Genomic DNA, 26,086 nt, shown 5'->3' with positions numbered 1-26,086 from the left:
AACAGAATTTGTCCGGAGAGACATTTTTTTTCTAACAAACCTAAAATGGTGATGAGCCTCATAGTTAATTCATGCATTTTTGAAATAATAGCACAACCTTGAAAGTCACTTCTGCTAAATTCACTAAACAGGCCGTTGGTTCAGGTGGGTACGCGGGCAAATATTGACACAACACCTGACTCTAGTGGGTCTGAGCTACCACAAGTGCTGCCTGTGAAATGAAATGTGTATGTAGGACTCTCATTCCATTTATTTAAGTTTAAAACGGTTCATAAAGTACCCCAACAGCCTCATTATCTGAAATGTGTGCGAGCTATTTACGGGTTAGTTCAAAATGTAATGGCAGTGATAGCAGATAAGTGAAATACCTCACATATTACCCATCAGGACAAGAAACACTGACATGATAAGTGTTTTCAAGCCTTTGTAACTATCTGTTTCTGGAATACATCACACTGCAGTGCAGTATACTCTCTGAGTACCCATAAAATACGTATTTTGGAAGTTTGAAGGGTAGGATGAGAGGTTGGGAAGTGTGAGGCGAAACAGAGGTGTTGATCTGACCTCAAGAGAGCAGAACTCTTGAGAGTGACAGCCTTACACGGCATGCATGCTTGTGAGTATAGTGATCTCTGCACGTGTTGCTGCATGCTCCAGGAAAATGCCAGCCGATAGACAGATAGTGTACGAGTCTAAGACGGGATGTCGTGATCCCTTTTAAGTCTGTGCTACCTCCAGACATGGACTCCAACCAGACTCTCACTGCCTCGTGTCGGGCGGATGTGTGGGCAGGGGCTACGTTCAACCCAGAAGATACAGAACAACGAGGGATAGGTGGCAGGGAAACAACAGTAAAGTAATTAGACACATGAGAAAAGAACATAGCAGAACACAAAAGAACAAAGCAGAACAAAAATCAAAAGAATTGACAAGGGGGTTATGTGGTGAACTGGGATGTGGTTGAAGAACTTTAGATTCACCCCAGAGGACCAACAGCGACTCTGAACGACAAATTAAAAGATTGAACACAAAATTAGACATTCCAAGAAAAAAAAGCAACATGACAAAAAATGTACAAAATTAAAAGTGATTATAAACAACAGGTGGGTTAGTTGGGGGAGGGGGCTCCTCCTGTCGCAGACGCAGACATACAAAACAGGACAGCAGCAGCCACACTGGTGAAATGAGACGCCCTGATCCTTAACCCCCGTGAGGCCTACAGCTTGGCGGGTTCAGCTCCTCTGGGTGGGTTACCTGCGGAGGAGGGCTGCGTGAGCTCAGAGGGTTGGGAGGCTGAGGCCTGCTGGCCGTCCTTGTCTCCCTCATAGTCCAGGTGTGTTGTCACCAAACCTGGAATGGCTTGGGGATCCACAGGCTGCAGGACCTGTTGGATCTGCAGGTTTCTGGCTAAATGAGGGTGTCAGCGTATGGTGTGGTGTGTGTTTTTCGGGGTCGTGGTGAAGTTGTGTGTGTGAGCCAGAAAGAGATGAAGGCAGTTGTGCAGGAAAGGTAGAAAAAAAACACAGTAGAGGAAGAAGACAGGAGGGAAAAGACAGGACATAAATGAAAGAGAGGAGGCAGAGTTAGAATACAGTATCAATATAAAAATAAAAACATAAAGTAGAGGGAGGCTGCATGCACTAGACTGCAAAAAGGTCAAAACATAAAAGTGAGCGTCAAAGTTAAAAGGTTAAAGAAAAAACAATATCCATTTGTTGAACACAGCAATTCTGCTACTCAATACCAAACATAACTGCACCTAGAGGGAGAACACAAAAACTTCTGACATTTATCAGGTTAGTAAATCAAAGCCATATACAGAAACAGAGGTATTATATAGCAGGTTAAAATGGGAGGAGACTCACAGCAACGCTTTAAAAGACAAAACATTTATGAACACAAAACCCCTTTAAAACCACAACTGCAACCAATAACTCAAAAACAAAAGAGTATAAAAGCCACGCGCGTAATGTAGAAATCCTCAAAAAAAGAAACCCAAACCAGCCAGGATTATATATCACGCTCAAAGGTACTGCAAACACATCCACGGGCAGTTCTGCTGCTACCTTTGAATGTACCAACATCCTCTTCATCTGTGAGGTGCTTCTCCAGCCAAAGGCCAGACTGGAGCTCTTTATCCCAGGGGCAGTAATCTCCCTCTGCCAGCAGGGGGAGACAGAGCCCAACAAAAAGAAAAAAACCAAAAAGACACATGTACACATACAGACGCACACACAAACACAAACACAGTGGACATGGGGGGATGGGGGGGTAATGAAGCAGAGGGTATGGAAAAGAAGGAAAGAGGATGAGGAGAACAATGTTTGAGACAGTGACACTGGACATGAAACAGATTTCGATAAAAAAAGCCAGTAGAGTTTTGAACAGGTCAAATGGAGTCTGGACATGGTGACAGCGTTCACCAAAGGAAACAAACTACATCTCCAGTCTACACAGGAACCCCCACTGTAATCACAGCAAGAGCGATACATGAATATTTACCATCGCTCGACTCCTCCTCATCTTCGTCTTCCTCTTCGTCCTCCTCCTCGTCCTCCTCCTCCTCCTCATCCACTTCCCCGTCTCTGCTGACTGCGTCCGCCAGAGCCTCGCCCTCTGCCTCCTCGCCCCTCAGCTTGGCGTGCATCTCTACCGCCTCCTTCCAGGGAACGCCGCCGAGGTCTGAGGGGCTGGTTAGTCGCTCCACCTCCTCCTGATCCTCCTGCTCATCCTCCTCCTCCATGTCTGACTCTGAGCTACTGTTGGAAAACAGAGAAGGAGCCTCAGTGAAGAGATTCGTTTTCATTCAAGTACTTTTTTAAGCAAAAATGAAGAAAAAAAAAAAAAAAACACACAGGTTCCAGCCTCTTGAATGTGAATATTTTCTAGTTTTAATCCTCCTCTATGATGGTAAACATTTAAAGTCATCACCAAGGGGTCTGAATTTTAGCTATTTTACTTGGATTCCTTTGACCTAACAATTGATAAACTAATCAGTAGATTAATCACTGGTGAAAATGTAGCTGCAGCGCTAGTGGATGCTGTTGTCTGTATCACTATGAGTTAGCTTGTCACTCATTTAAATAGAGTGAGGAATTCCTGTTTTTGGAACAGGTAAAAAGTACCTGGAGCCCAAGTCGTCAGCGTCTGTGGCCTTGTCCAGCACGCTGCTGAGGTTGTGTTCTGCCAGGGTCTCCTCCGGCACCTCCTCCAGCTCCTCCTCCCTCTGCAGGGACAGACGGTAGTTCTCCAGCTCGATGCGCTCTGGAGTTCCCCTTAGACGTTTAGCCAGGCTGGGCTCCTGCAGGCCGTTGACCTCCGGTACTGGGGTTGAGCATAAGGTGGGGACAGCAGGTGAAATGGTGACATCAGGGTGGGGAGGCAGGTTGGAGAAGGCAAGAGGAGAGAGAGAGAGAGAAAAAGAGAGAGAGAGAGAGAGAGCACAGGAAAATGCGACTGAGAATCAGGCAGGTGAAACAGTGGAGAGCAAAGGGGCATATAACCCTCTGCAGTGCAGGAGCCATGCAGGACGGATTGGAAGGGCGCGTTTAAGCCTTTAACTGTATCTGTCTGTGTGTGGAAATGTACTGAACCAAAACACAAATCCGCCGTGTCAGCATTAATGAAAACGACTGTAATCATGGCGACAAAAGCTTTGTGTGTGAACCTGTCATTCTAGTAGCATCAAATCCATCACACATCCAATAATAAAACTATTGCATCTCTGTACACGTTGGTGGTTAAATTACTCCCACTATTCCGAGGCACCTTCGTCTTTTAAGGACAAACTGACAAGGACACACCAATTTAAGATCTATAACTGAATTTATTGCATTAGATTATAATCCTACAGCAAATAGTATCCACAAACACAAATGAGTTTAACACTCTAAAATAGGTTGGTGCCTTGCCTTTTTCCCGTCCTGAGAAGCAAATCTTAAAACTGTATTATATTTTTCTTTCAAATTTATTTGAGTTTATTTGAGTTGAGCAAAATGAATATTGTTTTTTTTATATATTGTTATTATACTAAACTTACGATATTTCCACTCACTTACGCAGAGATACAAGTCCAATCTACCTAATTAGGACAAAACAGACCGAGGTATGACAATGAATGTGTGATATTTGATACAGTAGCATGTGTTAAGTTGTGCAGATGAGGAATGTGGTCAAACAGCCGCGATGGTTTCCTTTTTTCCCTCTAAGCAAGGCGACATGTTCACATATCAGTTCGCTGGTGATGGTTCACCTCTGCATTAAAGCCAACCCTGGAATTAAAGAGACCCACGGCCTAACAAATATATTAATCTTCAATACTTAGAATAAGGAACATCATAGGGAATACTGATAAAGTTAGAATATAAACTTCCTATTACCATGTAGCCTACAGTGATAATGTTCATCTATACACGATGACACCATTTTCCTCAACAGGTAAAATGATGCGATGCATCCTCTGGTTATCTTAATGCTATTTTTCCATGTAGCCCATCTTTGGTGAGAAAAGTAATTCCTTCGTTTTGCCAATATCTAAACATATTGTTATGTATGTGTGTGTATAGCAGAGTATTTATGAGTAACCATTGAAATTCATAATATTACTCTTGCCACAAAATGCAGCAGGCCTACACTTCGCTTACTTAAAATCCAGTCTCTTGATTAAATTCAAACTATAAAAGCAGAGCTATTCGTGTAGCAAAGATGCACTATTTTGAGCAAACACAAGTGGGTCTCAGCAGCAACCAATCAGGGGAGAAGAGGTTGAGGGATGCAGGAGGAAAGGGCAGCCGAAAAGGTCTGACAGAGGAGTGAAAATCACAAGAGAACCAATCACAGGCACTAATTTAAGCACTAGTACAGCTCTCAGTTTTAAGCTGCTCTGATAGGAGGGGGAAAGGTAAAGCTCACAAAAGCACTGATACAGGCACTTCATCACAGTACGTGAGTTTCAGTAAGAGGGATACTGTAGGTGCAAAACAGCTTACAGAGATAAAGAAACACATCACAAAGCAGGCTCTAAAAGAAACACATCACACAGGTGGAGGTAGAGCTAAAAGAGAGCAGTCACAGGCCACTAGAGGTTACAATCACAGAAGAATAAAGCTTGGCTTTTCATTAAAAACACAGGCAGGTAAACAATTTACTTAGGAGCCAAATTTAATTGAGTTAAGAAAGCTGGCGCGATACTGCCAATAAAATCAGAATAGGATAGTTAAACAAATGGTTAATATTGCTGCCTGGAGAGCTGACCAGAAGGAATTCTGTCCAACTCTTTTCTAATTTCCAAGCCAAGGAAAATAAAAGGAATTCAAGATGCACCATTCACTTCTAAAACGATGCTGCCAGAGCGCTGCGTAACTGCCTCGGCCAATCACAGCTCGTAAAATGGCTGGTAGCAGAAACAGAAAGAATGCTGCATCTTCAGGAAACAAATCAATCACTGAGACGAAGAATCACAAGTTTTACATGAACACTCCGCAGGCTCAGTGAGTCAGTACAGTCAGCTAAATCTATACAATCCCACTGACATTAGTTAGCAAAGAGTAAAAGGAAGTAAGGCAGGAAAAAAAGGAGGGACCAGAGAGTCATGCTAGAGGAGGTTGAGCAGGACATTGATGGTGAAACAGCAGAAGAGGTAGATGCAGTAGGTACACAAGAAGGGAGAGTCTAGGGGGTTGTGTGCCACCTGGTGGCAGGTCCAGGAGAGCGTGCGGCGGAGGGTACGCAGCGGGACTCCCACGCCCATGGCCAGACGGCAGGGCGCAGCCACCGCAGCAAGAGAGGAAAGTGGGGTACCTGAAGGCTGGAGCTCGGCCGAGGGGGCTGCCGCTGCCATCGGCCTTCCGGGGGCATCGACGGCCACCGCGGGAATTTGGGGAGCCTGGTTCTCCTGTTAGAGGTAGAAGGACAGATGGCGTCAACCTGCGGCAAAGTGTTGGGAGACAGTGGTGCTCCTGGAAGACAGAGCTCTCCAACAACGGTCAAAGCATGAAAAGATTCTCTACTCAATATGCTAGTCTGATTTCCACATTAGCACTTCTGCGTTAGCACTGCATTTTAGAGATAATCCGAATAATTAAGTCCTTCATTATTTCCCAGCCAATCCTGATTTCTGCCAGGATTTCAGCTAGAAACAAAAACAGGTACCTTAGCAGTGACTGGAGCAGGGGAGGGAGCAGGCCTCTTTCTCTGGGCATAGCCAGACAGACGGTAACAGTAGTGGGGCTTGCAGTAAAACTTCCCTGCAGGATAAAGCAGACAGACAACACATAAGCAAAAATATAATTGCACACATAAATATACATATGCACAGCAGATTCTGCAAGTGTCCACAGGCTTTATCTTATCTTTCGTTCTGTCCCAGTTCAGACCGTCGGTGGGTTTTAGTCCCACGTCTAACTGAAAAACAGCTACTCTGTGTGAGTGAACAATATGCTGCCTGTCCTTGAGCACAAAAGACACCTCCCAGCGAGGAGAAATATGGAATCATGAGACCGCACTCGGCTCTGGGGTCAGCGTAACATAATGTAACGTGGGGCAATGCCTTTAAAGCTGAGATTTACATGTTAAAAGCCAGAAGGTGTTGAAATTCGATGTGGATATGGCATCTTTCAAGTTACTCTGGCGGCAAATGTTTTTCTGTTTGTACCAAAAAATGAGACGCGCTCTGTGAAATCTGGCGCAGTCTGTGTGTTCCATTCAGCTCATTCATCTCCAGGTTGTATCCATGGGTGGAGTGGGAGGTTGTGGCGAGCGTTGTCTGTCTGCCACAGGCCCTTTTCTGACATGACCACCGGAGAGCGCCGAACTCGCACACTTCTTCAAATCTTACACATGGTGGTTCTAAAATGCATCGACTGATGCAGCACTTTTCCAACTTCTGTTGTTTATCTCAAATCTAATTCTTCACTAATTCATTAATTTCATTTTGGCTGCAGTTGAAGTTGACAGATGGGACAATCAGAGGCTAAGGAAAGAAAAGTTATGTCTGTGTCAGTCTCACCATCCTCCACATCGAAGGCGTAGGAGGACAGACGTAGCGTGGTGCCACAGTAGTCACACTTGAAGCAGCTGCGATGGAAGAACTTCCCCTCCGCGCTCAGCCTCTCCATCACGTACACGCGCTTTCGACAGAAGAAGCACACATCGCTGCCGCCAATGTTGACCGGGAACTCCTTCCTCAGAGAGCCCTGTGGAAGGATGCGGCACCGATCAGTTTTCAGAGGAACAGGAAAGGAAACATGTGGGAGAGAGGAGAGGAGAGGAGAGGAGAGGAGAGGAGAGGAGAGGCTTAATCTCAGTGGACAGCACAAGCTCACACATCAGGCCACTGTTGATGTATGCTGGCAATTGAGCTGTTTTTTTAAACTAATAACACCACAACAACCGAGCAAGTCAATGCTTATTGATCAGTGGTAATGGGGATCATTGACAAATGCTCTACAAACACAACAGTATCACAGTTACTCGTTGAGCAAACACACACTCTCAGGCTAAAGGAGGTGGATCAGGGTTAAACTGTGACAGAAAACTAACACATCAACGTGTCAACAACATATCAATGCCGGATGATATGCAAGAAAAACAACAAGTGAGGCTTTTATCTGCTCAGCCACATGCCTCCTACCCCGGGGACAGCGTGCTTACCAAATCCCTCTTTTCAGGTGGGGGCTTAGGATCTTCCTGAGACTGAAGCTGATTGGCTATCTGCTCAGCCAATGAGCTAACTCCACCTGTGTACATCCTTACATAGCGCTATCAACAGCATGAGAAACAAACAAACAAACGAAAAGAACAGACAGGTGGACAAACGTTAGAAAATTGGGGATGAGAAAAGAAAGATAAAATGAGAAACAGAGGGGAGAGGAGTGTGTAATGAGATCACTCGCCATAGCAACAAGAGTTTACACACACGAGAGTGCCTGACAGGACTTTAAGACATGACAATGCAATGTTTCCATGCTTGATTGATCAAGCTTTTTCAATGTGCTGGCCAAACCAAACCAAAGAGGTGATAAAATGACTGATCTGTCATTTAGTCCGACAAATAAATCCAGAAGTTCCACTTTGCACTTAATTGCCAACGAAGTATAATATTGGATTTGGGACATCAGGAAAAGAGCGACTGTCCCAGAATTTGGAAAGACAAAAAAAAGCTAGACCTTTGCTTCTGTGACATCAGTGCTCATGAAGACCACTGTACGTGCTCACACACCCCAGTAAAGCAGTCATGCATTGTTTATTCGCATGCACACACACACACTGAGGCAGTCACACTGCACTGGTGTAATACTAAACAAGCCACAAATATGCACAAAAGAAAACCCTGGAAAGGACCAGTCAACTGGTTTTTTACAGTATTATCTGAATCCGCCTTTAGTTTAAATCCCAAATCAAACCACCGGAGGATTTAAATCTATTATAACTCAAAACAATCTATTTTATGCTCTATTGGGAAAGAAATTGAGGTCGCATGTGACATGAGGCAAACTTACACCATGCAAATTATTACTGTGTAGTCCCACTGCATTGAAAAGTCGCCACTCCTCCACAGTTGGAACTGTGCTCGTCAGCATGGGAATTACACAAGATGAGATTGTTGCTGCCAAACTGCTCCTCTAATCCAAAACGACTACCAGGGACTCCCCTGGCAAAATAACTGTGGGAATTATAATTGAGTTGAAGCACACCCCAGCTGAGCATATTTTGATGCCTGTTCAGATAGAATCACAGTCGGGACTAATTACTCACCCACATACTAATCCCAAAAACCACAGTAAACAATTAACAGGTTGCAAGTGAGCTTGCTGGTATTTCACAAGCAGCGATCTTTTAAAGCAAGCCCCAAGTGAGCAAAGTCTGGTTAAGCAACTTCAGTAATTAAGTGAGACGATGCAGCTTCCTGAAAGACCAAGTGCAGGGGCAGTGTGTTAGCGCCACCACACTCCATTCCTTCCAGGCGTGAAATGACTACCTGTCTCAAGGTGTCGGAGGAGGAGGAGGAGGGAGAGTCGGGGGGAGACTGGGCTCGGGCCAGGTGCCATTGTTCCATAAAAAAACGTGAGGGCTTTTTCTTAGGCTCGACAACGAGGAGGGAGAGAGGAGAGTAGTTAAACAATGGCAATTTAACAATAGAAGAAACTAATTTGAATGTATAATTTCTTTCATTGCATTTCTTATTGGACTATTGGACCAAGTTTTGTTTGGGAGAGCGGCCCGTGGGTCAGCTTCACTCCCTCTGAGGCTTTACGCCAACATGCAAGTATATATTGCAATAGTGTGCTACCAACACTGCTATTTCTAATTTCTAGCCAATGTGACCTTTACGGTCAGCTGACCTTGACTCAAACATTAAAAGGCAGGGTCTGCAACTTATTTAGAAGCACTTTTTGTTATGTTCTTGAAATTCTTATCACAGAAATCAATAATTAAAAAAAAAAAAAAACACAGGACTGTAATAAAATCATCCTCCAGCAGTAACGTTAGTCAGGCAGCGCGTTAGTGTGCTGTGAGGGAGTGGCTTTGGAGGAAAGCCTGAAGGGAGGAGGTGGGATATTTTCAGCAGCCCTCTTTCGAAATCTAGCTTCTCTTGCAGCCTCTGCCTTTAAAATTAGTGACGTGTTCTTGTTAGCTCTTCCATGCTATCGCATTAGCTGAAAGAGACAGAGCAGGCAGCTGCCGCTATTGAGATATATATATATTTTGTAGTGCTTGTGTTTTTACTAACTGTCCTTTAATACAGTTTAAAGATGAAATCTGATTTAGTCCTGCAGTTGTTAGTTTATACTCAGCTCTGTCAGGTTTCCCATTGTGCAGTTACTACACAAACCTACCGGGGATACATGAACGATTTTGCTGACACCGCCAGAAAAGGTCAGTATGGCCAACAGGGCAAGTCTCCCACAAACATGTTCCTTTATCAACATCTATAAATACTAGACTGATAATCTGCTTCCTGTGTCAATAGGGAAGTTTCACCTGCGGTCCGACTGGCTTGCCCTCAAACTGAGAGGCGAGTTGCTCGGCCCTCTCCTGAATACTAAGCACATATAAGGGCATTTCATCGTCAGGCTGCAGATGCCTTGCTGGCTCCTGCAGAGAAACATAGATGATTCAATCACAGGACAGGAACTAAAAGGAAAATGCAGCTATTATCTGGCTTTTTAGTTATTTTCTAAAACAGTCTCCTTTCCAAAAAGCTTGTTATTGTGGTAAGAGCCGTGGATGTTTTGTTAGCCACTGTTTTCATAGTTCCAGCTGACAGCCTTTCATTTAGGCGGTAATCTAAGCCTAAGTGAGTAAACTATAAAAGCAATACCCTGCAGTTAGTGAGGCTATCTAGCAGAAATACAAAACAACAGGCTACAATTAAGATAAATAAAGTGAACAAGATTGTGAGTGTCCACTCAAATGTAAAAACTTCCAGTACAACAAAGTGTCGATATGTTAGAGCCTCAGTCCACAGCACCACGACCTAACCTTTCTGGAGGACTCAGGAGAGGATAGTGGTGGACCAGGACTCTCGGTAAGGCCGTGGGACAAGTTCCACTGCTCTAAAAAGAAACGGGACGGCTTTTTCTTAGGCTCCAGGGAGAAAAGAGGAATAGTTGAAAGAGGGAGTTAGACTTAAGAGGACCCAATAGCGTGCTCTTTACATCCAGTACAGGCTCATAAATGGACCGGGGAAAACCTGATGACGCAACAACAGAAACCATGTTCTCAGAAAATGTCCATGCATGGGGTTCACCTTTGGCGGCCTGTCAGGTTTGCCCTTAAACTTTGAGATGAGGCGCTCAGCCCTCTCCTGTATACCAGGTATGTGAATGGGCCCAGGCTCTGTCGGGTGCAGCGGATTCCACTCCTGCCAAAGAAGCTGTATTGATTTCGGGTGCAGCTAAAGAGGCTTTTAAAAACACTCTTTGTGTAAAGAAACACCTACTTTGGCTGTTTGGTGCATAAAGAAGCCTGTTTACACCTACTCCAACCATCATCTCATAAAAAAATAAATAAATAAATAAAAGAGCAGTGACAAGCTGAACACATATCCATGCAATCACTCATTTACTCTACCCCATATTTCAGAGGCTTCTCGTAGTATTCAAGTTCCTCCTCCGCTGGACCTTCACGCAAAAGCTTGAGCAGAAGTGAGCAGACACATCCTGTATTAACACTTCGGTTTGCATCGGGCATAAACAGATTCTTACAAAAGACTGTTGTGTTAGAGAACAGCTTGTTATGCAGAATCTCTGACAGTGCCTGACAATAAGTTAAACCTACCCAAGGTCCCCCGAGTCTACATTTATTTACAAGGCATCACATCCTAACAACATACCCTTCAGCACCAAAACATGCAGTTCTTTTGATAATGACACCCACTACCCACTCACAGGGAAGTAAACAAGACTGTAACCTCTCTAGGAAGTTCATTTGGGGAATTGGGCAATGTTTTGTTTTCATTTGAGCTACACATTGCAGAGGTTGAATCTGAGGTATTACTATTATTATCATTACAAAGGATGCTTTCAGAGAGGGAAAAGAGGTACGGGGACACTAGATGGGATTTGCTGTGGACCTGCAGCAGAGATAGACAGACAAACAGAGAGATACAGCAGACTATGTGTCACCTCTGAGTGAAGAGAGAGCGAGGAAGTGGAGGAGGAAGAAGGGAGCAGAATGGTTTTCTTTGGGCAGCTCCGAGAGCCCGACCTGGATGCTTGGTCTGCGCCACTGCTGGCCTTGAGAGATGAGGAACAGGAACAGCAGATTCAGCAGGAGATGATGAGAATGATGATGAGCTTTCACTACACAACAGTAAACACAACGCTTCACAGTCCTGCTTGTCGTCATTCACAGCAGTAATACATTTTAACGCTTCCACAAAAGCTTGTAATCCTAAAAGTAAAATAAAATAAAAATAAAAACTTAGTGATGATTTGGTTAATAGAATTAGTGTGGTGGCCTGACACACACTTCCATACACACACCATGAAAATATAGTCCAAACAAAGTTTACATGGCAAAGTAAAACAATTATATCTGGTGCTGCAATTAACTTTAATATAAGGTTTAGTGTATACGACTAGTCTGTAGAAAATTTCCCCTGTATTTGTTATCTAAACATAAAGAGAAAGCACGGATAGAATTGTATTTTCTTGCACGAAGAGAGTTTTACTTTAAGACAGAAAATATATAAAAATAACCATTAAAGCGAGAGTGGCTGTAAAAACCGTAACGGTGCACTTAGTGTGGAAAAGTCCTTAGATGGAAAGACTGGAAATAGTCTTGATAATCCTGACTCTCAGCTAATTTACCTAGCAGCTAGAGGCTTCCTGCGCAGTGAGAGGACGTTTAAGAACAGCAGTGAATTAAATCCCATTAAAACGGGAGAGTTTGAAAGCTTTAAATCAATGTCTTAACGACAACACACACAAAAAAAGACTACTCTCTAAACATGAGCAGGAGAAAACTGGTGCCGACTCTGTTTTTTTTTTTTTTTTTTTTACATGTGAGATGAGTAAAAGCAGGATGACAACCAGCTGGCTGCAGCCGGTCTTCTACTGAGGCTGGAGGAGTGAATGTAGCACTGGATCGTATTTCTCCGTGAGCAACATTTCGACACATTTACAGGTATAAATGGCAAGCTTGACTGTATCTACTTCTAGAGAGGTTAGAAGCATAGAGGGGGGCGTTTAACTGGAGCTCTCGGGTTAAAAGCAATAGAGAAGGCAACAAGAAAGAGGAGGAAGGCAGATATCATCGAATGAGACCAGCCTTTCTGTTTCTGTTTTCCTTGTCTGGTCTCATAGTTTAAAGATTTCCAGAAAACGTATAACCAATACTTAAAATACAGGTCACAGCAGCATTATTAAATGTTCAAAGTTTTTCACTAATGTCAGTACCATGGAGGGATAATTTAGGGTGAGGGTTAGTCCCCGTTTTGTTTGTGTCTTCCACAAATGATGATGATGATGATGTGATTGACGTTCCTGCCAATGATTTCACACTATTCCTCTGACCAACAGGTGGCCTTAACGTGCCAAGCAACGCAGCACTGCGGCGGCAAAATGCAGGGACGAAGAAGACACTCAGCCAGCAAACACGGATGCAAACAATGCAGATTTAGACATTATTCTTCTTAGCATTCATTTTGTGTTTTAAACATGGCTGCTGGGTAACAGTTCCTGGTCTGTTAGCATTTTATGGTCATGCTTTATGTCATTTTTAGTGTTGCATTTTTAACATTAACTATTCCTTTATATTTGTAGCACACAGTCGAAACAGCCGTTGAGAAGATTTTGGAGTCGTGAAACCAATCTGAGCGCTCCCCATCTTTCACTGATTGATCTGCTTGGGGCTTATGAGGCTCTCAGAGGATGTTTGGCACAATCTTCTATTGTATAATGAGATCATGATGTTGTCTGGCTTGGTGAGGCTACCTTCCCTTCCCCTTGCTTCTAGACTGGAAGACCAGTCGATTTCCACCTGTAGGGGGGGGGTTTGGACATAATGGGATGTGAAAGGAGTTGGAGGACTACCAGGCCAGCGTAGCTAACCATACCTGCTCCCCTCTGTTGGGCAGTGTCTGACACTTGATCATTTCTTTGTACCGAATGCTCAGCTGCTCCTGCTGCTGTGTTCGCCTCTGAACCAGGACAGGAGAAGCAAGGAGGAGAAACCAAGATGGCGTCTCACTGTTATATGTCTCTCACAAAAACACACACACACACACACACACAGCGCACCACCATTTGATTGCGAATTTAAAACACTCACACAGTTCTGTTAACCACACAGCAAAAGCTACCGAGTTAATTCTTTTAAATGTCACAAAACAGATCTGCAGACTGTCTACAGAGACAGCGAAGCTCAGACTAGTGCGGGTCAACGCAAAGCAGCTTTCCCCACTATGACACACCACAGGGACAGAAGGTTAGAGGGTCAGTCTACTTGTTAGTCTCTATGGGGATAAAGTGTGTGGGGGGGGTTCCACTCTTTACCTTTCTCCATGCTGGGACAGGTGCCAGGCGCACTGGCTGAGTCACAGGGGTTTGGGGCGGGGAAGGGGACAAAAGGCGGTCCAGATTGGGCAGAGATTCCCCCTTTGTGGTCAGATAAAGATGAGTGACAGCGAGTGGAGCAAGTAAGAGGCCCAAACAACCATGCAAGGCATCGTGAAATAGTCCATGATGGGAGGTGGAAACGAGGTAGAGAGAGAGAGAGAGAGAGAGAGAAAAAACAAAGAAGGAAGTGAATCATGGGTGGATGGAGTCATAGTGTTTTGTTCAGAACTAATAAGGAAATGACAGAGTGTCATGAGATGATCATGCTGAGAGAGTCGTGTAGTATTTATAACAGCACTAAATATAACAGGCATTAAACACTAAATGGATGTACATCAATAGATGGAAAGAGAGGAAATGCATTGTGTGCATGAAGTATCTTCAGCCAAGCATTAACCTTTAATTCCTAAAGTAAATCCGAAAATCCTTCCCCACAAATCTTCCAATTACTCACTATTAAGTTTTGTACTAACATAATCATAAAATCGGCTAATTTCATAGGCTTATGATGGCCAAGGCAGTGGAAACAGAAGATCTGATGTAAAAAAAAAAATAAAAATCTAATCAGAAGTAGTTGTTCCAAGGAAACAAGACATTTTCTCCACCAGCAACAGTTGAGATTTGTCTCTCTCTCCTTTAACAATACCGTCTAGTGTCCCCATAGTCCACACTCCCTCCTACTCTCAGAAGCAAACAAACCAGAGCTCGGCGAACCAGTTCACCCGAGCCCTCCAAGCCAAGTCAGCACTGTGAGGCCGCCTACATGACCCAGGAACAATGCCCAGTCTGACCAGCATTAGCATTCTGGATCTGGGCTCATTAATACAGTGGCCTACAGCCCGTCCATCATGAGACCAGAGGCCCTGCCACACAGCGAGAAATCTGCGTATTCATCAAAATATTCATTGTAAGGAAAAACAAACCACAATGTGTGCGCGAAACTTATCTGAACTCCCACAGCGTCCCAAAAACCTTCAACGTCTCTTCCCTTTTGCTTAAGCTTTCCATCCCACCCAGCTGCAATACCACAAAATGAACCACGAGACTTCCCCACTACCTGTCGTTTGAGTCCTGTAGGCTGCGGAGCGTTCTCCTCAAACTTGGCGAGCAGCTGGGTGGCCATGACCTTCACTTTGTTGTGGTTCCCCACGGCGGAGGAGTCCACTTTTCTCTCCGACAGGATAGCCGGGACTGACGGCCTGTCGTCACGGCCCGTCCTGGATACCTCCTCCTGTGAGAAAGTAGAAAAACAGTCAGTTGTTTGCGTTTTGCTGTCAGTCTAGTGGGATTAATTAGTCCGTTCTGGCTGAATTGGCTGCTCAAATAACAATCTCAAGCTCAATATCTGAGACGCTTCGCTGTCAGACCTACTCACATCTTCAGACTGGCTGGTTTTTCTTCTCTTCCCCAAACCGTCAACATCCTTCTCTTTTTTGTCCTGCAGATGACACATGAGTTATTTTTCACTCCCACATTTTTGATGTTTAAAGAAAAGATCAAGCAGTGCTGACAGGCTGTTTTCAGACTCTGACCTTTGGATTTCTTTTCCTGGATATTGCGATGCTCTGACCAAGCTTGCTGAGGAAGGAGATGGGAGATTTGGTGCTGGCTATCAGTGCCGCCTTCTCCTCAGGACTCAAGTTGTGGTTATCTGAGCAAAAAAAAAGCAAAGAATGGAAGGATAAGAGCACAGAAAAGCAGTGTAAATCCCTTCAGGATTATAGGTAATTATGTTTTCACAGCATCTGTGAGAAGGCTGTAATTACAGACACCTTCCAAAACCAGACTACAGACGAAGGCAGCCCTGTTGTATCACCCACTCTCACCTCCAGGTGGCACTGTGTCCTTGAACATCTCATAGAACTGGCTGAGGTACATGACCATTGAGAGTTTGTCTGGTTCTACCACAGACGACATCTCCTTGCCAGTCATGCAGGGCGAGATCCCGAATTCCCTCTCTGCCACGTCGAAACCCAACTGGTTGTTCTTCTCCTGATCTCGCTCGTCCAGGGAATCGAAGTCACTGAGCGCAGGAGGCAGAGGGAGAAGGAGAGAAGGACCATAAGACAAAGTGAGAATGAGATGGGACAGGGTGGGGGTTGTGGAAAAAAAAAAAAAAAAAAGATAATCATAAAACAATAAGCATTAATCTCAATAATCTTAATCTCTGATGTTCCTGTAAATGTAACATAAGCACACACACAACAGGCAACACATTCACTACAAATCAGATTAGGTTGGGATTTTCATTAGTGAAGTCTGGAGGACAAAATTAGATTTTACAGTCATTATTTTCTGACTTTTGCATTAACGTTCAAAGCAGAGCAGAGTTGTTTTGTGATCCAGAAACAAACTCTGCAACATTCACTTTGCTAATAATCATACATGCAGTCTTTCTAACTACATGTATTACTACCATATTACACCAGATATACTGTGTCTGATTATTGTTATCCATTTTACATCCCCCAAACACAGAGAGCCGCTCAGGTGTACTTCAGGGACATGACCTTGGCTTAGACATTATCAAAAACTAGAAGAACTGTGCTGGTCCTCACGTAAAACAAACTGTGGCGTTTAAACCCACGTTATAAATTTCTTTGGCCACTTGGGGGCAGCAAAAACAAGCTGTGAGTTGATCGCTGACATGGCAAATGAGTGAGCAAACAGTTGCTTCTTTAACAAACACAGAGCAACAATATCATTCATTTTGGCCACCTGACAAATGTGAGTCTAATATTCACTCACCTTTGAACCCTGTTGCGCTATACACACTCCTGAGGGAGATATATGGTTCTTAAGCTGCTGAATACTTCACTCGTGTGTTCACCAGCTTGTCACTAATCTTTACGAGTGTGTGTTTTTTTGTGGTAGGAAACGATGATATGAGAGATGTGAGTCAAACAAAACAGCAAAGTCACGATCTGTGAGCTGAAGGATGAAGAGAAGATAGGAATTCTCTGTGGGTTCATCACTATGAGCAACCCCTTTAACATTATACACAGTCATTTGATCCACTGCTGATATAAAAATATTTATCAATGCAGGTTTGAATGTCTGTCATACAATCTAAATATGATTGGTTATTTCCTCACGTGCAGCGTGAAATGAAGATGAACATGCAATAACCAAATATCTCAAATGTCTCATTTTGTGATGAATCAGCAACATTTCAGAAAAATAAAATTAGGGAACAAATCTATGCTTTCCCGCAACAACTATCCAGGAGCTTTGCATATAATGGAAATGAACTGACGCACAGTCTGCAATAAACACTAATGAAGGAGTATTTGTGCACTGTGCTCAGTGTGGAAGGTATTACTGTAAATGTCATTATACTGCAGCTGAAAATACCATTACCACTGGTCATCAATACATCTCAGCTGCACATTCAGTCCATTTACAAGCATTAGCACTAGAATGTAACATCAGGCGCAGAGTGAGCGCTCCACTCAGTCCCTATTAACAGTCCTTCTTGTACATGCTGCAGTTTTCCCAAGACACCTCCACTCATCACTGTCCCTCCCCTCCTCCTGTTCTGGCCTATCAAAGGCAGCAGAGCACAACTGCTACACTACTTAGTAAAGGCCAGGCAGGACACACACACACTAATAGCTTATAATGTTAATTGCCACGTCGCCTCCAGAGAATAACAAACTACATTAGAAAATGTAGCTGGAGACTGTGTTGTTTACAGAGAGAGTGTGTGTGTGTGTGTGTGTGTGTGTGTGTATGAGGGAAAGCAGGGATAAGGGGGAGGGCTCCCATAAGGGACCCAAGAGGCTACTATGACTGGTAGCTGTCACCTCATTTACAGTGATATACAGCTTGAAGCCAAGGTCCCAACCAGACAATAAACATCATTAGCAACCAACAAACTCACATAAACACAGCAGGCCTGTCATTCCAGGCACAGCAGCATTTTTTAACCCTTTCACTCTAACCATAACAGACACACTTGGCAGAGTTTGTAAATGTATCCACAAATTGCAACACAGATTTTGCACCTGGATTCATCTGTGCTCCATTCGGTGTGTGCTCTGTGTGCATTTCTACTCACATGAGATCCGGTCTGTATCGGTCAATGAGGGCGCACAGGGCCAGACCGCTCTTCCAAGACATAGTAAGGTCTGTTACGTTGACATTCCTGTATCCCTCCGTTTGTCTCTGGCACCAGTTCAGCAGCTTACTGGATCGAGCTATGGATTCTGGTGTGGCAGAAAGAGAAAATTGAGGGCTTGATATCAGAGCAGCAGGTTGAGCAGAATGTGGATTTAACATGGAAAGAAACATAAACTGTTTCTGGGCAGAGCTGCAGATCTCTTGCTGGGCAATCTCATGGCCTTGGTCAGGCAAGGCTGAGCATAGGATCATAAAGTTTTGTCATCCGTGGCCTCATCATCCATGTTAGTACCAGGTTTAACCAGCCAACAAGGAAATATTATGAACTGCGAGATGTAAAACTTTTACTGACATAAAGGAGGAAAGGGATGCAAATGAGAGGTTAGGAAGGGATGCAGAACTCGCAGGAAACCCTCAAAACAGCTAGAATGGACATACTGGACAGAACCAAACCAGGGAGCTCAGATGAGACTATCAATGACTGAGTTAGTACACGCACAAAATAATTTCATAGGCTCAAGGTTCCATCATTCCTCTAGTCATTTTACATTATCCATTCATGAGTTCACAGCAGATTCACTTTAAAAGTGTTAAAACTATAAAGAATCCCTGAAAAGCAACACCATGCATTTGGACTTTGTGTTACCTTGCAACTGCTTGTCAAGCAGGCAATTGTCTAGAGTGAAAATAGTTCATTATTACATTTCAGCAACAGTGATTGCAGCAAAATCCTGTACTGATCAATCAGCACACCAAAGAATGTCTTTTAAAACAGTTTACTGTCTCATTTGCAAGCATGTGAAAGGTACAAACCATTCCTGGCCAACTTGGGTGTCGACGAGTTGATCACATTCTCGATTTCTATGCGCATTTCCCTGGACTCTCCTGTGTCACAGAGATGCCTCACCTGCAACATCAGAACACACAAGATTATAGTACACCCACCCACAGACATGTTCAAATTTGTGATTTCATGATGACATTATCCGTGACTGACACCGTACATCTTTTGTGGGCAATAACAACAGAGACAAAGATGGAACCTGCGAGTCGTTGGCTCTCACACTCACCTGGCTGGGCTTGAGGAAGTTAAGGCTAATGTTGGGGTAACGCGTGGTCGGATCCAGGCTGTAGTGACTGAAGTTCTTACTGACGTTTTCCGGTGTGGTTTGGGGCAGAAGACGGTATATACTCTCTCTAAGGCAAAGAGGAAAAAATGAAATATATTCACATATAAGCAGAGTGTTATTGCTTGGAGGAAAACATAGGGAGAGACTATGGCAACAGATTAAGAAAACATTAACTTTGTTAAAGCACTGAGAGTTTGTGCAGAACAGAGGAGTCACATTCCATTCAGTTCTTCTGAGAGCCTTTTATCACATTAGTATTAGCAGAAGTGGGATTGATGTTTGAAATCACATAGAGGCACATTTCCTAGTAAAACACTTAGAGATAAAAGGGTGTGTTTGAAGAGAGAGAACGTGTGTGTTTAGGTGTGTGCGTGAGTGTGTGCGTGCCAGTACAAAAATAGGGCGGGTCTCCGTGCGTATGCATCAGTGTTTCCACACCCTCACCTCTCAGCCAGAACCTCAAGAGGGGTTTTTCCCTGAGCCCAGCTCTTCACCATCCAGCCTGAGTCCATGGCTGCCAGGAAACCTCGGGCGATGCCAGTGCCCATGGGCCAGAAGGGCTGGAGACAACAGAGAGCAGCACATTCAACAACCAAATATGGCCACAGAAGAACCGAGGATAGAAAAAAACCCAAGAGGGGTAGAACTGCGACGCAAGAGTTAAGAACAAAGTGAACTTGACCAGCGTGGAACAATAATACATTCTCTCATACGAAGCTTTAAAACCCTCTGCTGGCTCCCTCACCTCCAACAGGCTGTCGCCCACGAGCGCAACCAGCAGATTGTGACCATGGCGTTGGCGCACCATGGCGGCGTTCTCTGAGGCGTACATGCAGGTGAAGTCGAACATGGCTACGTCGGGCTGGCCGTAGTGGTTGATGGCAAAGTCCAGTGTGGGCAGCTGGTGGTTGGTGGAGAAATCCGCAGCCTCGCGAGCATAAGACAGCAGGGCCGCCTGGTCCACGTTAGCCCTGGACAGCAGCATCTCTGTGTCTGCATAGTCCTACAGGAGGGACAAGACAAGGTATTATTTAGACAAATTACCCAGATAAAATGTATTCTATTATATGAGGAAGGACAATTAAAGGCTCACAAAATAACTGACATTATGACATTTGGCGATAAAGAAAACTACTGTATAAGAAAGAGATAAGAAAAATAGCAATAATCCTAAAAATTGCCCTCGAAATAAGGAACAATTTGAAGGCGACGGTCCCCTTTAAGACTTCACTGCCCTACTGAGAGGCCCAAGCACTTGAACTGTGCAGTTCACAAGTCTCTCCAACATGTAGCGTCAAATCACTGCATGCTTTCAAGGTGACATGTTTTCATAGAGGGCGGTGAGAGGCACATTCTTCCATCTTCGAACTCCCCGGTTGTCCAATGCCAGGCTGGTGGTGGTGATGGTGGGTGAGGGGAAGGGCAGGGTAGTGGAAGATATGAATGAGGGCTGTTTTCTGATTTGCAGAGCTGCCTTGAACTGTGTGGCCTCCAATGCCCTTCTGCCACTCGACCGCCCTTCCTCTATCCTTTTCCAAGGGGCAGGACAGAGTCATTTCGCTGCTATAAAAGGATCCGTCAAGGACTTGGTTTTAAAAGGAAACTTCCAGAAGAAACTATGCCAGTAAAATTATGACTTTTCATTAACACGTGCCCTCACACTCCAAATACCATCTGGCTTCCGACCTCAGTGTACACCAAAACTTCATTAATGTCATAAGTACCCATGAAAACACACAGACTTGTACACACACGCAGAGGGGCAGCTTCCACCCACCAAACTATGTTGTGCATATGTCAGACAGCAGAGGAGTGATGACTGTGATTAGGTTTGCAAAAACGCTAATTTAAAAGACTTCTGAGGCAATTTGGAATCCAACAGCCACTGCACAATCATAGCACACCTTCACGTTATGTTTGTACATGAAGACAGACAAGTAAAAAGCTCTTTCCGGTTTCCTGTGGAAAGTGGCCAGGGAAAGGAAACTACCGTGTATAGTGAGGACACAAACACTCAGTAAGTATGCTTGAGTTGGTAAAACACTGTTGGCTTGGTGAGACCATTAGTCCGATACTGGGCAAACACAGAAAGAGAATAAAAGACTGAAAGAATGAAAGAGACAAAGACAACAGAGGGACGGGCTTCTGATTCGGTCAGTCTGTGCGTGCTTATAGCCTTTAAGTCTACTACAGAGAGACAGCAGGAGACGCAATAATTGTCTCTCAAACACACACCACGTTGAGCTGAGCTCTGGGCTTTGATCACTCACATGCAGAATGACTCCTTTCTCCAGCAGACTCTGTTTTTTGGCAGTCATCACAAAGTAGTGCGTGTCGTCCTTGTAGTAGACGATGTTTTCCAGGTCAATACCTACGAACACCAAGAGAAAGACGTATTGTTACATACCAAGCCCAATAATTTTCCTTACTGCCATGGCTGGCTCTTATGTCGTCATTAGAGGAGCAATTACACGCCTCAGAGCACACAACCAAAGCCCAGAGGACACCGTCATGTCAGCAATAAACTGTGTGGCAGGCTTGGCATCAGACCTAATGTTAAGCATTTTAATTGGATGAGCTGACAAATTCGGAACTGTGATCCAAGGACAGATTATGTGTCCTCTTTACCTTCATTTCACCAAAACACCCCTTGGTGTCCAGCAACTAGTTGGAGATCTTACGACTCCAAATTACATATATATCTATTTTTGCTTCTTTAGGTGCTGCTTCTTACAGTTACCTCAACAGGAGGTAATAGAGGTAACTGGTACCTCCAGCATTGTAGTAGAACAGAGCTGTGACAGACCTGTTGCTTCTCTGAGGTCTTGAAAGAACTTCTGGTTGAAGATGAAGGCCACCCCGCTGATCTCCTCAACCTTTGCTTCCGCTGTTGTGTTCCTGTTGATGAAGTTAGCAGTGATGGCAATGGCAAGCTTGCCCCTGAACTCCTTCCGCCGAAACCCTGTGGAAAAGTTACAAGACGATGAGGGAGCAGACCTTCAAGGTGACCTGAACTGTACTGAACTACACCATAAATCACAAAACAAGGTTAATTTTCAATCACTCATGCGCTCATGCTCAACATACTGTATCATACCCTACAAACTGTACACTATAAATGCAACCAGATGTTCTGTATCATAACAGCTTTTCAGTTTTTCAAGCTCTGGGAATGTGACTCATGGTTATTCCTTGGAGGGCCTGCTGCTTTCCTTCGTTGATGCAGCAGTCAGTAGTACAGAGAGGGGTCATGGTACTCTACTCCACAGGGGTTCCCTTTGCCAGTGTGGCCCCAACAATCATAGAGGAAACAGACAGCCAATTCAACAATTCCTATTTTGCTCTGCTGGGAGACCCATCAGAAGTACTCTCAGCCAGCAGCCAGACACAAACACAAACACACACAGATGTGCACAAATGTTCATTCATACGTGAAGAGCGGAGTGATGTCAGCCACCCAACCACAGCTGTACACAAGTGAGATCACTGACTTACTACCAAGTTTGCTTAGAAAAAAAACAAATAGCTGATTTGTTTAGCCTTGTTTAGTCAAGGAAAATACTGCATTACTAATACGTTTCTCCCACTCAGTATTTGTAGGCTTGCCTGGTAGCGTGTTTCTCCTTCCGTCTGCTCCAATGATGACATCAAACTCCAGCTCGTTGACAGGGTGCGTCCTGGGGTGGACCTCAGCCCTCCAACCTATCCCTAAGAAAACACAGAATGGGTAATCAAACAAAAATGCATCAACAGGGCCAGTTTAGAACCTCTGACACAACACATGCTCCGTTTCCATTCATTTTTCTTCAGCTTGTCTGGCAGCGATTTAGCTAACTTACTCTCAGTCTCTTGATCTTCTGGGGGCTCAATAAGACCCTTGAACTCAACGTTGACATGGATCTCAATGCCCAGCAGGAGAGCCATTTTGAGCAGCATTAGCTGTAGCTGACGAATACCTACAATTCAATGCAGAGAGGCAAAGAAAATACGAATGGCGTCAGAACTACAACACCCACAAATGCATCTTCCTAAATTGTATCAATCGTGTAAGGTCAGGAGATCACATGTACTCACTGATATGATCAATAGCACCAGCACAGAACTTTCCATAGAACTTCTTGGCCCCGAGGCCCCTGAGGTCCTGGATGGTGAAGGGCCAGAGGTGCAGCACATTGTTCCTGGAGAAGGCATCCCTCTTCTCCAGCAGCACCACTTTGGCCCCCAGAAAAGCCAGCTCGATGGCTGTGCGTAAGCCGCATGGTCCCGCGCCAATGATCAGACACTAAATACAGAGAGGTGCAGGCGTTATGGACAAGTGACAAGAATTATATAAATTCAACGTTTCAACAAAAATGATACAGCTTCAACCTTTATTTGGGGTCAGCTATGCATACACTGCAAACCAGAGGAGGTGACAAATCAAATTTCTGAGACTGAATTGAACATTTTTCTCTACAGAAATGAAAGTGTCCTTTCGTGTGAAGCAATAGCACACCAGTCTGGCTGGTAAACATGAGCACCACTTCACATGATTCATTGATATTGAGGATCAAATTTTACCTCCCACTGAACTAGGCCTCCAACAAGCCCTGATATGAATCATTCAGTAATTAATCAAGCTTACCTTCGAGTTGGCACAGGCACGGCTCTTCTTGTACTCCTTATGGCTGGCCCTCTTGTCTAACTTCGCCCAGAGCGCCTTGGCCTTCCAGTAGTTGAGTTTGGACTTGAGCTTGTGATAGAAGATCCTGGAATCGCTGGGCTTCACTTCCAGGTGGTCGCACAGCTCCTGGAAGGCCTTGAGAGTACCCTTACATGTGCTCGCCTGGACAAAGTTGTCGAACAGGACATGGGAGTGGTTCACCCCGTCTCTTCCAGTTGCGCCCGCGCCGCCATCCCCCATGGTCCAGACTCACACAGGGCTGTGAGGGCCCTCCCCCACCAAGGCAGGGGTCTCTGGGTCCAGCCCCAGCCCAGGAACACGCTCTCTCTGGTGGAGGGCTTTAACTCCCGGCCTCAGACATCTTCATTCTGTCAGCAAGAGGGAGAGAAATGATACTCAGTGAATCATAGAGGATAAACACAAACTTTAATTAGATGCAAGGAACCATGTAGAGATTGCACATGACTGCTGGCCTCTTTAGGGCCCCTCTTAATAAGCTGGGCCCCGATCTTGTCCAACTAGACAATCATATGTGTGACTGCTGGTCGGACAAGCAGCTATTAAGAACCATGGTCATTTAAGGTCTCACCGTCATTCTTCTGCAGCGACATGACCTCAAACAACCTCTTATCTGTCGAGGAATGAGGCTGCCGGACACAAGAAGGGCACTGAACCCACACAGAGTCAAACAGGAAACACATGGGGCACCAGTGTGTAGATATGTTTGTGCGGCACAAACCACTTCAGACAGATTCCAGACGCATGAAATAACCAGTTCATCCCAAAACACTATGAAATGAAACACAACCCCAGTCATTCAGGAAAATTATTTGGCAACAGAACAATGTTTCAAGAAGCCAGACGGTAGCGACCATCTTATCCACTGTAAACAGCCCCAGTTTGCTATAGCTTCCTGTGTAAATACTGAGTGAGAGTTGACTTTTGTTGGCGTTTTACCTGCTATGACTTGCAGCAGTGCAACTTAATGTGTTCTGCTTCTTCACCCCCAGGGGGACGAGATCATTTGTGTTCTTTGGCGTCTGTGGCTCAGCTGTCACGACTGGAATGTCATGATAGGCTCTCAGTCTTTAACTGGCTTCAGCAGCAAGAGCAGCCTTTAAAAGGTCAGCATTACTCAACATCAGTTGATGTAAGTAAAAAAAAAAAGAAGATAAAGAGGAAAAAAGACGATGAAAGAAATGCCACTGAGTGCAATGACAAAAGTGGTAATGATGACTGCAAAAAAGACTCCAGTCTATTTGCGGAGTTAATGCGTGTTCAGCCAAGCAGCAGCTGTGGCTTGCATTGGCCCCTCAGGGCATCAATGAAGAAACTTGCTTTGCTTGTTAGACAATGATAGTGGCACAGCAAATCTTATTGATCAATGATTGTTAATAATGAGGAGCATAACCATTCAAGCTCGGGACCTAATCTTTTGCTCTCCCCAGTCAGGCGAAGACAGGACTCGGCTCGTGACATCCTGGGGAGTGGTGGTGGGGGTAGCGCCTGTGAATATTTACACTGTCAGCCACTTTTTCTGCAAAAAGCTTGAGCTTTGCACTCCACTGGATGTTAAGCTAGTTCATGGAAACCAATGTAGTCCCAGTCCCAGTGGCAAGACATGATGAAAGGGAGGCAGGTACAGAGGTCAGCTGGCCTCCTTTACACAGCCTGCCAACTCCTCACTGCAGTGAAAACAGCAGGCTCTGGGTTTGGCTCTGCCTCAGTCAGTCAGGATCAGGGCTGTGGGATGCAGCGCCAGCACAGACGGAAACCGCCTCTTCCAACACAAGCATTTTGATAACCTGCTCCATCATTTCCTCTATGAGTGAACATGCATGTCCTGTCTATCATCTCAAAAAATGGCAAACAACAGGTCCATCTGTACCTACAGCAGTTGTGGTTTGCAGTTAGATTTACACAAACACACACACACACCACACACACCACACACACCACACACACCACACACACCACACACACCTGTGCTCGATAAATCATGTGTGACAGCCATCCCATAGTATCATTTTAGTGGCTTACATGCAAGATACCGTCAAGCAGTAGTTCCTCTATATGACAGTCAAGACCAGATGGCACCAAACAAACAA

At 44.6% G+C, this 26,086-nt stretch overlaps 1 protein-coding gene across 1 annotated transcript in view; it reads right to left on the bottom strand.

Annotated features, from left to right (window-relative positions):
- Nucleotides 1-26,086, bottom strand: part of mical3a (microtubule associated monooxygenase, calponin and LIM domain containing 3a) — a 58,154-nt gene that overhangs the window by 19,191 nt on the left and 12,877 nt on the right. The window contains exons 2-32 of the mRNA XM_070830015.1: nt 23,940-24,346; nt 23,390-23,597; nt 23,155-23,271; nt 22,922-23,023; nt 22,122-22,277; nt 21,586-21,686; nt 20,061-20,318; nt 19,760-19,875; nt 19,256-19,382; nt 18,999-19,092; nt 18,124-18,271; nt 15,890-16,086; nt 15,596-15,714; nt 15,439-15,501; nt 15,121-15,294; nt 14,001-14,102; nt 11,628-11,738; nt 11,074-11,136; nt 10,751-10,864; nt 10,483-10,587; nt 9,982-10,095; nt 8,978-9,082; nt 7,651-7,758; nt 7,007-7,193; nt 6,151-6,245; nt 5,800-5,893; nt 3,126-3,324; nt 2,503-2,759; nt 2,067-2,159; nt 1,255-1,407; nt 733-795 (exon numbers count right to left, since the gene is read on the bottom strand). Of these exons, the coding sequence (XP_070686116.1) occupies nt 733-795; nt 1,255-1,407; nt 2,067-2,159; nt 2,503-2,759; nt 3,126-3,324; nt 5,800-5,893; nt 6,151-6,245; nt 7,007-7,193; nt 7,651-7,758; nt 8,978-9,082; nt 9,982-10,095; nt 10,483-10,587; nt 10,751-10,864; nt 11,074-11,136; nt 11,628-11,738; nt 14,001-14,102; nt 15,121-15,294; nt 15,439-15,501; nt 15,596-15,714; nt 15,890-16,086; nt 18,124-18,271; nt 18,999-19,092; nt 19,256-19,382; nt 19,760-19,875; nt 20,061-20,318; nt 21,586-21,686; nt 22,122-22,277; nt 22,922-23,023; nt 23,155-23,271; nt 23,390-23,597; nt 23,940-24,218 (4,222 nt within the window). The 5' untranslated portion in view covers nt 24,219-24,346. The remainder of the gene's footprint in view (nt 1-732; nt 796-1,254; nt 1,408-2,066; nt 2,160-2,502; nt 2,760-3,125; nt 3,325-5,799; nt 5,894-6,150; nt 6,246-7,006; nt 7,194-7,650; nt 7,759-8,977; nt 9,083-9,981; nt 10,096-10,482; nt 10,588-10,750; nt 10,865-11,073; nt 11,137-11,627; nt 11,739-14,000; nt 14,103-15,120; nt 15,295-15,438; nt 15,502-15,595; nt 15,715-15,889; nt 16,087-18,123; nt 18,272-18,998; nt 19,093-19,255; nt 19,383-19,759; nt 19,876-20,060; nt 20,319-21,585; nt 21,687-22,121; nt 22,278-22,921; nt 23,024-23,154; nt 23,272-23,389; nt 23,598-23,939; nt 24,347-26,086) is intronic.

This window comes from Pempheris klunzingeri, chromosome 5 (assembly GCF_042242105.1).
Source record: "Pempheris klunzingeri isolate RE-2024b chromosome 5, fPemKlu1.hap1, whole genome shotgun sequence".
Lineage (NCBI taxonomy): Eukaryota > Metazoa > Chordata > Actinopteri > Acropomatiformes > Pempheridae > Pempheris > Pempheris klunzingeri.
The sequence above is the reverse complement of the archived record's forward strand: the minus strand, read 5'-3'. Positions and strand labels throughout refer to the sequence as shown.